Source organism: Danio rerio, chromosome 4, assembly GCF_049306965.1.
Source record: "Danio rerio strain Tuebingen ecotype United States chromosome 4, GRCz12tu, whole genome shotgun sequence".
In the NCBI taxonomy this organism is placed as follows: Eukaryota; Metazoa; Chordata; class Actinopteri; order Cypriniformes; family Danionidae; genus Danio; species Danio rerio.
In genome coordinates, this window is record NC_133179.1 from 23,287,166 (window position 1) to 23,302,500 (window position 15,335).

Sequence of the window (15,335 nt, forward strand, 5' to 3'; positions counted from 1 at the left end):
GTCTAATTTTGCTCGCGTAGTCTAAAATAAACAATAAACAGTAATGCAACTTTATCTTTGACAGCTCCTCTTTTTCCATTACGCAAGCAGAGCTGATCATTGAGTGCATAAAATGTTCAATATTCCACACTTCTGGTCACAGGTTAAATAAGTTCATCATCCTGGTTTTTAAAGTTCTACATATACTATTCAAACTACAAAATGGTGTAAAATAGTGCATAGGTATGCAATTTGAGACAAATATTATATGTACAAGCAGGATGTAAATCAATCGTGTGAAATTAATACATTTTAATCAACACAATCTACTTTTTGTTTAAAAGTTGAGTCCCTTGCTCAAAGCCAATAGCATTTCTAGAGCTTCCAGGATTTAGAAAAAAAACAGACGTTTACAATAGTGACCGGTAGGATTAACTGTAAGAAAAAACACAAGGAATTGATGACAGTATTTAGTGTGTAACATATCATGAAAAAAGCTTTTTTGACTTGGTCATGTGGCTTTGGTTATGAAAGTGTTATTTGGTGTTTTTGAGCTTTTGTGTGTGTGTTTAAGTGTGTGAGTCAAAGCACAGAGGTCTTTCAGCACATCATGCTTTGAGGGTTTTTAAAAGTGGCTTCGATGTGCACACCGTTCACATTCCAGTGACGTCATCCAAAGTGAAAGTTCACAGTGCACGTCAATAAATTACCATCACAAAGTACTACACCATATGAGTGTCCTGCACCTGTGGCATTGCTGTAATGCCTTTTGGAGTCGGCAAAAAAATTAATAAGGGTATAGAATAGTCACAGTGCAGAATGTGCAATGTCAAGTAGAGATCAACTCTGACCAAGCACAATAGCTCACAACACGTGGTTTGTGGATTAATTGCAAAGTGTTATAACCAAATTCATATATTTTGGCTGGTTTAAGGCCTGTTACTGTGCAAACATTATTAAAAAAAGGAAGTATGACTTGTAGCTTTTAACAGATATCAATTATTTGAATATTTTACATTTCATTATTTCGGTACCTCAATCTCCAAAGATAAAGCAATGTTAAAATGTTATTTCATTTGAAATGTGGTTCTTTTTATTTGCTTGCTATTTATGTTTTATATTTTATGCTGGTGTACTCCCATTCCATGCTACCTCAATAACTGTGAAATAAGGATTTATATCTACATAAAGCTATTCAGGTCACCGTGGTGGAATTGTTTTTATAAAGTAATAAATCGCAGAACAACATAATATTGCACTGTCACTTTTTACTCAATACTATAAAGACCTAGTTCACGTAAAGTAAAAAAGAAAAAAAAAGAAAATTAGTGACAGATATCCCCAGTTACCATTAATTTTTTTTACTGAATTTTAACTAAAATAATGTTTACCAAGAGCAATTGGCTATTTTCTGGCACTGAGAACATTCACAATATCTGAGAGTGATTTGTAAAAAAATATATAACAAATAGATAAATAAATACTGTAAAACTTCCACATGATATTGTTGTAAGATAGATATTAATAGTTTATATAAAAAAAACATCAGTTATTAAAAGTATAAAATTATAATAAACAATATATATATATATATATATATATATATATATATATATATTTTATTTTTTTTTTTTATTCATGGAGAAATTAAATCCATTTCAATGAATAATTTATTAGTCAATTACATGGTATTCATAGCTGTGATATTAGCCTTTATGATATTTTGTATCTTACAGAATTATGTAGAACTACTTACAGAATGTGTTATAGAAGATAAAATATCTTGAATCATTTGAGGGAGTTATTTATGTTGAGATCTGTTTTTTTCCTTTCATTTGTGGCTGAAGGTGCACTTCCCACTATAGTGAATGTGACCTGCATGACAGAGAGTTGATACCAATCAGTTGAAACAAAAAAGCTTTATCGCCCCCAGTATCGACCCTTGAGATGGCTCAGGACATCTCTATATTTATGATCACAATTTTCAGCATTAGGTGTGATTAATAGCGATTGATCGCTCCTAGCATGATTGATTACAGTACACAGAATCCCATTTAGACATCCTAGGCTTGGGCTGTAGGTAATCCAGTCTCTCTAAATGACTTTCTGTTCAATTCTGAACATAATCGAGTCCCATCCTACGTTTTTTTTCTTTTTATTAAATATCCAGTGTAACTCAAAAGGGATCATGTTTAGCTTTAAGGTTAATCAATTCAAAACCCTGTGAAAGCAAAATAAAAAAGGCATCAGGTGTTTGATGACTCAGTGTGTTTAGTCAGATGTGGATTCATTAGATGATGTTTTGGGAATACCAAATGAGATTGTTAATCATCATTAAGAGTTTATGTGCCCAAATTAGTGTGCGCATCATGATTTTATTGGGCTGCAGAGGAACAAACTGTTCATCTCGGGTCATCTAAGAGACTCTTTGTTTCAGAAACGCTCTTGTGAATGTGTTTGTGTGTGTGTGTCTGTCTATATGGGTACATTGATAAGTCCCTCCGGGCTTGAAACCTCAGTGGTGAGATATAATTAAAATAATGTGTCCTCTTTACTCCTCCTCCAGAAAGAGTCTCTAAATTACAGGTGTCTGCTCATCTATGTCCATGCCAGGACAATGTTTACAAAGAAGACTTACTGCAAGACAGTAGACTGTACTTTGAGATTTAATATTTATTTTCCTCGTCTGATGTGCAGACATGGTCATAAGTGAGTTATTTGTGGGTTGACTTGTAAAGACTGTAAATAATGTGTGTCTGTTGTGCTTTCAAAACACTGCTCTGTTTGTTTAAACAGTTCACTTCTTCCGACTCATCCATTGGTGAACGTTTGGGGGCAGAGCAACTTGTTTTTCAAACTATGGCTTTCAATTATTTAACATTTAAAACAAGTTTTATAGACTGTAAATTTAAAAAATTAAGTAAAATAATGTAAAATGACTTAAAATGGTAAATACATTAGCACACACAAATGTTAAATCTGTTTTGAATCTTTGAATAAATCGAATAAAAATCACCATTAAAAATAGATGGTTAACCAAATTAAGCTTTAAAATGAACAAAGTAAATTAAAGTGTTAATAAAGTAGTTTTTTCTCAAGCTGTATAAAAGGAAACAAAGTTTCCAGATTTTTCACACACAAACTCAAAACAGCATCACGGTAATCTTAGTAAGAGCCATTTTAAGAGTATAAAATCATAGGAAATTAAATCATAATGCATCTGCTATAGTCATGTTTCAGGATTAGATTATTTATTAAAGATTAAAAGATAAAGATATTACTTTTAAAATATACAAGGATGACCATGTTAATGTTTGATTTCTAAACCTAAATACTGTTAGACACTCCAGAAAACCATAAATCGCCATTTATTTCACTTTTATCTTTGCTCTGTTGTATTTATATATGCCTGGAATTTATTATAATTCATGCAAACGCACTGCATAGAAAAAGACTTGATCATCCCAATCTGTCTAAATGAATGACATCTTCCTAAATAGAGCTATTCAAATAATCTGCTGAAATTATATTCATAGTGCAATATATAATGCAGAAAATTTAAATATGTCAGATTGTTCCAATATCATGCAGCCCTATTAGGATTTTTTATTTTCGTCAGTCCACATGCAAATGAGGTCTGAAACTGAATCTGAAACATTTTGTGCTTCCATTTTCAAAGGAAGTCACATTCACATTGAACTGATGAGAGACATGACACACTTCATCTGAGAAATTGCCATTATTCTGGATTTAATTGCTAACAGTTTGCTCACCTGCAAAAATAAGATGCATGTGCATGCGAGGTTCATTAGAAGGGCTTGAAGTGTGTAATACAATACGGAGCTTGTGTTTGCTGTAATCTAATAAGAGCGGGCAGTGCGACAAGGCATTGCATTAGAGTTGTCACATGGCGTGGATGTGTTGAGACATGCTGGAGTTGTGTTTCACAGATCGGGCAGTGATGTAACTCTGTTATCGGTTACAAACTGTACAAAAATGGGGAGATGCTTCCTTGGAGGTCAGTAAAAAAGGAAACCGTCAACAAGTCAAGTCTCATAGAAGCTTTGTAGATGGAAGTTGATGGAGTCCTGCTGCTATTAATTATTAAGATGAAGCTATTCATAAAATACTTGATTAGAGGAATAATCAAAAGAAAAAAATACACTTGTGATCTTTCCCCAAGCTAAGGGGCTTACATAATCACACAGGACCTGAAAAGAGCAGATGCACTTTTAATGATGCCTAAGGTAAAATGCAGTTTATGCATAGTAATATAAAAGGAAAGATCTTATTTTTTTTTCTTATTAAAAAAGGCAAACATGCATAAGGTGTTTTGGAGGTTTACATTTCTGCTGCTGTTCTTTTCAATCAAACCAGCCTTCATCACTATCAACACTTATTTTATTTTTAATAATATAAAAAAAGATAGAGAGATATTTTCAAAAGAAAAATTAATCAGTAGTTTTATGTTAGAATAAATGTTTTACATTCTATTCGACATACTGCAGGATTAAAGAATAAAAAATTGGTCAAGGTCTAATAAATACATGCTGGAAAACAAATTAACGCATGAAGCATTACTTTATGTAAACCTATATATATGCAAGGTAAAGAACATCAGATGCATGTGGCTTAACTGCAGAAAATTGTGTTTGAACTAACTAGTTTTATTTAAATCAGCAATATTATTTAGCAATAAAATAAGTTCATTAAAAACAACAAATTAGTTTTTTCTTAAAATAGAAATGAAGATAGAATATACATATATAATAAAACTATGTTTTCAGAATAGCTTCCAAAGCAGCTTAGATAGTAAATTACTCAACCTTTATATTGATCTATAAAGTGTGGACACACTTTGTGAAAATGCTTGAGTGTGCCGTTATATTGTTCATTTAAGGACCTAATTCAATTCCAGCAGTTGTTGATACAGTATTTGTTTATCACGCCTCAGTATGCCATATCAGCAGGTTTGCACACAGTGTCACATCTTTTACCTAATTTGTAAGTTTACAAGTTGTGTGTTAAATGTGGCTTGCTGGGTGTTTTATTGCACTCTGCTTATTTAGTACATAAAATTCTAAGTGTTAATATCAGACCGGCTGATTAATCTGATTGATCTTTGTTTTTAAAGTCACCTTTATTATGCTTTTTGCAAATAATGCCATGTAGTTTGTTGCTGTTTGTGAACGTAAAAGGTCTGTAAAATGATAAAAGATCAGACTGCACAACAATTAAAGGTACGGTCTGTTAAAACAAACAGATTTAGTCTTAAATGATTTACGAAACACATTTGTTTAATTTTAGCCTTACTTTAAATCATTCTTAAAAGTGGACTAAGCGAATCTTGTTAATTGGCTGTAATTGAGTTTGAACACTAACACTATGTGTTATTAGAGAAGTGTTTATAATTGCAACAAACCATATTAGCACTTTATTCATAAAAGTTATAAAAGAATATAACTTACTGTTATTTCATTAATAGTAGTCATTATTTTTGTACATTTTGGTAGAAATTTTGTTTGTTTCTGACTTTGACTCTTGATGTATTGGAAATACGCAGCTACAGTTTAAAATTTAATTATATACCACATATTACGTTAGCTAAAACATACCACTAACATCTTTATCCTGATGCATGTACAATTGCTGAGGAAAAAGGAAGCCTGCAATTTAAAAATGGTAGTAGGTGTTTTATTTTCCGACTAGGTAGGTAGACTGTAGGTTGTAAACTAATAACATAAGACTACACAAACTGACCAATCAGAGCAAAGTAGGTCTGTAGAATGGAGGAGTTTAGATAGAATGAATCGTTTAAAGAATAGTTTGAGTATATTCGAGGATTGAGATTATGTAAGAGTAAATATAAAGAAATAAAGTATTTATTGACCTAAAGCATAAACCAATTGTTGGATCCAAACCTTTTTGATGGTCTTTCTTCTGTTGAACACAAGAGATTTTTTTTGAAGAAAGCTGAAAACCTGTAACCATTGAATTCCATAGTATTTGTTTTTTTTCCATAATTGATGTCCGTGGTTACTGATTTCTAACATTCTTAAATCTTCTAAAATATCTTATTTTGTGTTCAACAGACGAACCACTTTTAGGTGAATAAATAGTGAGTGCATTATAATTTTGGGGTGAACTAGCCCTTTAAAATAGCATTGTATCCTTTAGTAATTTTTTTGGTACCATAAGAGAAATGAATACTGTAGTTATTCTAAAGATAAACCTTTTTTAGGCTTACTCTCATCTTTTAACATAGACAGCACAGCTATAATCAAATAAGCTATTCACAAATGACAGTTCCACGCAAGACACGTACATCAACAAATCACTACACTTCTAACCAGTAATGACTCGTATTTGCATCCACACCCTTGACCATACAAAGACTTGACATGGACCGCCAGAAGCGACAATCAGAAAGAAGAGCTTTATCTGCCACAGTAAAATGACACACACTTCATGCGCACAATCAGCAGGATGCCGAGAGCGAGTTACTATGACAAATGGGGATTATCATGCATTACTGGAACGCATGCATATGAGCCATACACTGCGGAGCTGCTTTTTGCTGGCACGCGCCCATCAGGTATCAGAGCCCGCTTTGGCAGCATGTCCTCAGAAACAGGGCCGGTTGCTATGGCAATGTGACGAGAGACAGGACTCGAGCATGCGCGTGTGTGAATGCATGCGTATGTGTGTGTGAGAGATTGGACAAAAGCTAGATGAGTGTAATTGTGCTACGGCTCAGAGCTCATCCACAGTTCATTTTCAGGAACAGAAAACAGCTCGCACCTTGTTTCTCTAGTGGCACGTTCTCAGTGTTTGTCCATTGCTTTATTAAGATTTCTCCCAGGTTGCATTAGCCCTGGAGGGCTGTTTCCAACACTGCTCATAACACAGTTTCTTGTTATAAAAACACACACACACACACACACACACACACACACACACACACACACACACACACACACACACACACACACACACACACCTCTATTTTCCGATTCGGTGGTTTTAATATTCCTCCACAGCCTGTCGGAATTCTTCCGTTACAGGTGTAATAATGCTTTAGAGCTTAAAAACAGCGGGATAGAAATTAAACGTCTGTTTTGTGTTATGTGGCAGGAGCTGATTTTAAATTCTGATAAAAGGGAACAAAACATATATGGGTCAACAAGTGTCACAACCCTCATTTTTACCATCTAGTCATTTGAAAAACAAAACAAAAAAAAAGGCAGTTTTAATAAATTCACTTGATATGGTTATTCGAGGCTGGTCCCTCAATCTGCAATCATCAATAAACCAATCAAATTAATCCAAACCTACAATAAATAGCCCATTTCACCTTACTTCCCTTATCTAAGTGTTAACTCTTTTTGAAAAGCTAAATCTAAAGAAACAACTTTAGAAATAATTAAGGTTGAATAAATATGATAAAAAGAAACTGCATATAAACTAAAGTAAAAAGTAACTACAATAATAAAGATTGAAGGATAAAAAGTATATAAATTATACAAAAATAATTCTGATTGTGTAGAATTATATATGCAGGTGATATACCTGTCTTGTTATCGTGGGCAAAAAAAAAATCAGAATAATACAGTGAAATTCTCAATAAGAAAATGTTACTAAATAGTTTAGCTAGTATAAATGCAGTTATTGCAATGTGATCATTCGCAGTAGTCACATCGCTGGATAAACACAATGTTGAGTTTGTATTATAATTTATCATGTCCATGTGTTTTGATGCCTGTGATCCAGTATGAAAAATTGTACCATTTGTGTCCTTGAAAATGACTAATTTTATTTAATTATTTTTATTATTCAGTTAGTGTACCTGAATATCGTTAGACTTGGGAAACGATAAAACACTTTATTTTAATTGTATGTTTTTCTTGATTGTATTCATGTGTGAAAATACTCACAGCACTTGCAAATAGAGAAATGCACTGCAAATAGAATCATTAGCAGAATCATCCCAATCAAACATTATCATTTCTTTATAGAAATGAGATAACAATTCATCTGGTGAAAGTGTATTCATATTGCAAAATATATTAAAACATTAAAAAATATATAGCAATGTAATTCTTTTCCAATATCATGCAGCCCTAATGCAGTGCCAGCAATATATACAGTAGTTTACATTTGAAGTGAATCAAAACTTTACACAAAGTTGTCTTAAAACTATTGAACAACCACCATTCTTGTTTTAGAACAATTTTGAGAAAGTCTTTTCATCCACTTCAAATGCTTCAAATGTCTGTGTGTGTATATGTGTATATGAAGGAAGGAAAAGGAAAAACACAATATTTGAATTGATTTAATGTGCTCTTCTATTGTACGTTGTAGTTGATCAATTACCCTCCTGTACTATTAATTGATTTTATTGTAGCTGAAATGGAAAATTGTAATATTTCAACATGTTAGAGTTGATCGGTCACCATCCACTCAATCATTGTTTCCATTGTTACCCATAATAAGCTTATCAGATGCTGGCCTTTGATCGGGCACTAAGCCTTTGGGCATGCACACTTAAATTCACATAATTATATGCTCTACTCATGTATAAAGTGTTCACATTGTCCAGTACAAATGCAGTTCTTTAAAAGCACCTTGACATTTAAAATGGATAAAATTACCATATTATGAGCATAGATATCAGAAAGCATAGCAAATTTTTTCTGCTACAAAGAGTAGTCAGTACACTAAAAGTCAGTTTTCACAGCTAAAATATGACATTTTGGTACTCAAGCAATCAATTTCTTCAGTCTGCCATCGGTCGGACAAACCAAAATATTTACAGACATAGAGAAGACTAATGCTGCATTCAAGGCCTCCTGGAAGTTTGTACTTAAGAATTGGCAAGTCATAATTATGACATCCAATGCATTCAAGTCACGTTCAAAGAAGATGTGATGGCAGTGTACCTTTTTTTGATAGATTACAAGAAAATACAGGGCAGGGTTTTGCTGGAAAAACACTACAAAACAGACCATATCAACAAAAACCGTGCATTGTGTCACACGAGGTGACTATAAAAGGCCAAAAGTCTACCTGTTTTCCTCAGGAGTTGTAATATAGTTCAATAAAGGCTTTGTAAACTACACAAAATATATAGTAGTGTCCACAGTAGCCACTTTAAATGCTCAAGCTCTTTAAAGGATAGATAATGATTGGCAATTCATGTTTACATCATTCATCCACTCATTTTTAATGTAAATTTTTTTGGTTCTTTTTGTATCTTTTTGTCGTTAATATTATAGTTGTTATCGTAAACTCTATCCTTTCAAATTTAGATTCATTTTTAAAGCGATGTCCTTGGTACGGTATGATTTGCCCTTAAATCCATCTGAACAGTATGACAAATGCACTGAGGTCCCTGGAGTTTTGCAGATAGATCAAGACAGCATGTACACAGCTTTCCCAGCGCAAGGGAATGATAACCCAGTAGTTAAGCCGGTTAAATTGGACTCTATAAGTAAAGCCGTTATTGAACCAATCAATAGCTGACAGGGTTTACCAGCAGTGCACATTTGTGATCACAGAATAACCACAACTAGGTGTGGTGTGTTGATTTTATCTACTACTCATTTTATTTACTCAGCCATTTTAAACCCTTTTGACTTTCTTTTCCCCCACATGGAATACTAAATGCGCTATTTTGTGCAATGTCCATGCTGATGTTTTCAAAACGATGATAATTGACTGGACTGTGAATGTCCACTTCCACAGCTTATTAATAAAACATAGAAAGCCATACATGCTTGGAATAAAATGAAGATAAGTGTTTTTAGCTAAAATATTCATACGCAGTAACGAAACAGTGTTAGAACGATTATGTACAACAACGTTTGGTCTCTCAGATCTTGTATTTCCATGACTAAAGAGGCAGCTGTTGTGCGCATTGCTCTACAGGGTTTTAAAAATTCACGCAGGAGTTTCTCAGAAACAAAGAGCAAAACTGAAACAGTCAGAAGCTTTTGAATATTTTTTGTCTTTTCTGTTTTGTCTTAAGGGTCTCCTACCAGTGAATACATTATCACAGTAGATGTTGTTCTTGAAAGTCATTAAATCTAGACACTTGTGGTGGTAATTGCATTGTTTGTAGACTGATAAGCTAACTCTTACGCAACTGCTTTTTGACAGGTGCTGGGGAGTCTGGGAAGAGTACGATAGTCAAACAAATGAAGTAAGTGTTTTGTTTTCCTTTTCTGCTTTAATTACATTTTATGGTGTCCATCATTCATGGGTTTTTCATATCCCTGCATATAGAATCATCCATGAGGCCGGTTACTCGGAGGAGGAGTGCAAACAGTACAAAGCTGTTGTCTACAGCAACACGATTCAGTCCATCATCGCCATCATTCGTGCCATGGGGCGACTCAAGATCGATTTCGGAGATGCAGCACGAGCGGTGAGTCACAGGATTGGTCGTCTGGTGGTGTGCGTCGTGTCGCTTACAGGCTGTTCTCATTTTGCTGTGTTTTGTCTAATAGCATATGATGGCAATAATGTCTTACAAAAATTCTGTAAAAGGTCAGGGTTATACAGCTGTCTTGATATTATAATAAAGAAAAAACCTGTTTTAAAAGGATGCAGCTATTAAAAAGAAAGTAGTTTTGACCTTTTAAATGTCATCCAGTTCAACCATCTTCACGACCGCACAAATGAGATTTCATTAAATCAGTATTTTTCTTAAAAACAGTTTTATGTATATCCTTTTTGAAAATAATCATTAAAATGTGCACACACGGAAATATGCAATTACTTAATATTTTTCTCAACTGAAAGTAATTATTAAATTTAAAATGATGTTCAGATAATTTTTCTAATTTATTTGAATAGATTTTTCCTTTTATATAACTTGAGCACTTAGTTGTCTTTGATCTAATAAAAGCTGATGATTGATCAGTTAGTAATTACAGTTGCATTGATTAGCTATTTTCCCTCCAAATTAATTATCTTCCAAAATATTTTAAATATTTTTGTGATTTTCTATAAAGACCCATTTTTAGATTTGTGATACCATACCAGAATCAAGATATTAGCATGTATAACACAGAGCATGTACAAAAATGGATGCAGTATTGAGTATTTGACAATGGTTCTATGCAAAGTGTAAATGTGTTCTGCTCTCTCTGTGTGTCAGGATGATGCCAGGCAGTTGTTTGTGTTGGCGGGCAGCGCTGAGGAGGGTTTTATGACAGCAGAACTTGCTGGAGTGATAAAGCGCTTGTGGAAAGATGGAGGAGTGCAGGCCTGCTTCAGTCGATCCAGAGAGTATCAGCTCAATGACTCTGCAGCATAGTAAGTATCTCTGCTTTCTGGTGTTTCCCTTATATGTCCTTTGCATTACCTTACACCATCATCACCAAGGGTTATTTCACCACTGGCAAATCAGACTTTCAATAAAAGTTACTGAATATTCTTTGTACATTGCTCTCGGATACATGGCTTCAAAGACTAAATGAGTCCTTGGTGCATAAAGAAGCCAGTATGTTGTACACAGCAGCAAAAATGTGCAGAAAAACAAAAAACAAACGAACGTAGATATGAAAAGAATGCCAAAAACCATAAAAGCCTCTTTGTTTGCAATCTCCATTCCAAATTGGTTGACCACGAAAACCACATTGGTTGACTAAGAAATGTTTCAGGTGAAACTGAAGGGAACCTTGGAGACAAAAATTTGATCTAAGTTACTGAGAGTTATTCGATGCAGTAACTTCATATATGCAGTAACTTCATCAGCTGCATATTGTTCCTCTATCCATGGGTGAGGATAAATAAATGCAGAAGTAAAAACTAAAGTTTTTCATAAAAGGCTGGCAAATGTCCACCAGGCAATGCGTTAAGTCATCCAGTAAACTTTTGCTGACAAACACAAATTTCTTGCTTTTGGCAACACAGAGAGAGTTTAAACATTGTTCATTTACATAAGTTACACATGTTGTAACAGCACAAAGTGTGTTGAAAATTGAAGTTAATTTAATTGTGAGGTTAAAGTGCTGGGTGATAAAGCACCCAACAGGAAATTATAAATGAATAAATGTTTGCAAACTGAGACCAATTAATCTCTTTTTTGCCATTTACACCTGATGCAGGGTGTCTGCAGGGTCTTAAAAAGCATTAAAAGTTGATAAATCAATTATGAGAAAATTGAGGCCCTTAAAGGTATCAAAAAGTCTTAATCGTGTTTTTACAAGGTCTTACATTTTGTTCATGCGTTGTCCAAAGGGTTTGACTCCTAAAAAGCATAAGCATATTTATTTTCCTCCTAATCTTAACAATGGCGTTTTCGATCCACGCGATTAGTTAGGACTGGTGCGTGTCTTGCCAAGCTCCTCCGTCCAGGTGATGTCATGTTATTTACTACAAACGCAGGAAGGTGATGTGACGCTCTCCACATGTAACACTTGCACAGACAGCAAAATGGGAAAATGCAAGTTTGTGTACTCCTGGTTGGAGAAAGACACGGTTAAACAGTGGCTGAAGCGTAATTTATTATTTCAAACTTTGTTTCTTCCGAGCTTATCTGTGTTCTGTTGCATGGTTGTGCTCCATTGATTTATTTACTAAAACTGTTTATTAAGTTAAAGGTTTGATACGGATTAGAACTTGAAGTGGCGATGAGGTCTTGAAATATTCTGAGAAGGTCTTTAAAAAGTCTTAAAAAGGTATAGGTATTGAAATTACCATTAGGATTTTCTGCATATACCAGGTGATAATAAGATGCCTTAATGATCAATCAGATCACAAGTAGATTGGAGAGAACATTTCCTATTTACACCTGATCATTCAGTCTGTCTTGATAAACTATGTTTGACCATTTTACTAAGTTCTTTTAAAAGTGTCTATATGCTTCTTCTAATTATTAAATCAAATATTATACAAATAAACTCATGCAACTTTATTAAAATAAAATGAGATAATGGAAACATTGAGCATGTAGAATCCGTGTCAGTGCTGATTCAGTGCTGAGTTCAGCTATGAATCAAAGCATGAGGACAAAAACTGAAGCAACGAAATGATGCAAGTCACCAAAAAGAAACATGCAGTCATTTCTCGTTTGCAAATGATATGGATTATCATATTATCAGACAAATTTGCATGAGCAAATCTCTCTGTGGTGATTGACAAAGTGTTGAGAAGATGCAAATACTTCTTTGAAGTAGTTGTGGCCTAATGATTGGGAAGTTGGACTTAACAACAACCATACTTAACAAGGCTCACTACACTTCCTTTCACTTTGTTTATGGCTTGTATGTGTGTAGCACTAGTTCTGCTTACCCTTTTACCCCATTTCCACCAGTTACTACTCTAAAGCTAGTGCTACTGTCAGTTCAGACCTGGTACATCTGGCAAACCACTTTGGTTTTCTACCAGTTCGAGAGCCATCATAAGGCCAGGTCTGACGTCAATGGATATGTCTCATCTTACCCAAAAACACAAATGTGGAAGTACCAAATAAGTGCACCAAACACCAAATCCAGTGTGTTTACACAGCAAGTCATAGTTTGTTACAGTTTCTGAATAGACAGAGATTAGAAGTGATCAGCATTATGTTCTGCTGCAATTACAAATATAGTGCTTAAATATTCTGTTCATCTCATTGGCGATGATAAACCCCGCCCTCAGCTTGACGCGACAGTTCTTACTTCTAGCCCAACAGTGCTTTGGTGCTACTTAACACAATTATGCATTTCACCATTGTGCATTTATCACATCACACAGTATTTTGCTCTCAGAGTACCCAATTCACATTTCACCAAGTTAGGATGGGGATGAATCACTTCAAAATGTTTTTGTTTTTGTCCTCTACAGTCATTATTTATCTTTCTCTATCTCTCTACCCCACATACCATCCTCCCTTCCTATCTCTCCCTGCCTGTTCACCTTTTTGGGTGCTCAAGCGTTCATTCCCCCTTCTGTTTTTTGTTCACTGAACGTCAGCTACTGCCAAAACAGCAAGTTCAAACAGCTTTATCCTGTAGACGGAGATCTGTGTCTCTGTATGTTTGAGCCTCGAGTGAGCCTGTCAATATTTGCTGCCTGCTTACTGTGCTGCTAGAACATGCCGTTACCCTTGACTTGAAAATCTTGAAAAGCAAAACCTAAATAATGTCTAAAACTAGCCACATGCAAACAGTAGTGTCGGATCATCACATGAGAAAAATACACAAATAAAGGTGTGTGTTACAGCTGAATACAGATCCAGTTAAAAGAATGCAAATATGTGTTCGTGCACGTACTGGTTTCATGTTGCAAAAACTGTTGCTTAAAGATAGCAATTGCAGATAATATGCGAGTAGTGTACTCAGACATTCCTGTTTAACCTAATCAAATAGTAATGTATATGTGTATAAAATAAATAAACTCACTTCATAAAGGCTTGATGAATTGATAATATAAGTCAAGTCAAACTTTATTTATAGAGCACTTTACAAACACAGAAGTGAGCCAAAGTGCTGTACAGAAATTTTACAACAACATAAGTATACTAGTCTATAAAATAGATAAAATACAAGATAAAACTACCTAAAAAGACATAAAAGTTAAAATAACTGGGTATTAAGATTTACCAGGTACTTACACTTTGTTTTTGGCACAATCAGGAGAAGCTTATCAGCTGACCTGACAGAACCAGTGGGCTTATAGGTGTATCTGAGCTTTATAAGGTATGGCAAGAAAGACCATTTAGAGATTTAAAACAAATAAACGAATCTGAAACTGAAATCTGACTACCACATCTGCATAACAATGAAATGACAAACTATACTTTTATTGAACTGCATAATTCAAATATGATAATATACGATTACAAATTCACATAGGAAAGATTTTATCACCGTTAGTTATATGTCAAGTCTAACATGGTTAAATGAGAGATCCATAAAAGGAGTACAAATTTCAAAAACAAAATATGCACTGAGAATTTATGAATATTTATAATACACATCTTCTGTGATAAATAATTGGCTGAAATTTACAAATTGAATAATTCCTGGAAAATTACAATAATGATCATAATTATATTTAGTATTACTACTACGTACTACTATTGCTAATAATAATGATAATAATAATAATATTACTATTAATAATATAAAAATGCCTTTTTCAGTTAATGAATGATACTACTTTACATACTGCATCATATGTTGGAACACCATCTTTGATTAAATTTATTTTATTTTAGGTTGTTTCAAAGCATGCTAAAATGTATCTCCTGTGTTAATGAGCCAACTAAATGTCTTATAATTCAGCCAAATGAACTGTCCAATAAGGATTTTGCCAACCATTTTATGTCAGAAATGGCTAATATGTATAGAATGTTGTCTAGAGAG

At 34.0% G+C, this 15,335-nt stretch overlaps 2 protein-coding genes across 4 annotated transcripts in view; one reads left to right on the forward strand and one right to left on the reverse strand.

Annotated features, from left to right (window-relative positions):
- The window catches only part of kdm7aa (lysine (K)-specific demethylase 7Aa), a 248,464-nt gene that overhangs the window by 204,712 nt on the left and 28,417 nt on the right, over positions 1–15,335 (reverse strand). The gene's annotated exons all lie outside the window — the stretch shown is intronic.
- gnai1 (guanine nucleotide binding protein (G protein), alpha inhibiting activity polypeptide 1) overlaps positions 1–15,335 on the forward strand; it is a 33,587-nt gene that overhangs the window by 6,356 nt on the left and 11,896 nt on the right. For all 3 annotated transcript variants that reach the window (XR_012401460.1, XR_012401461.1, NM_200971.1), the window contains 3 exon segments: positions 10,138–10,180; positions 10,264–10,405; positions 11,141–11,298. Coding sequence is in view for 1 of the 3 variants with exons in the window: in NM_200971.1 (NP_957265.1) it covers positions 10,138–10,180; positions 10,264–10,405; positions 11,141–11,298 (343 nt within the window). In the remaining 2 variants the exon portion in view is untranslated.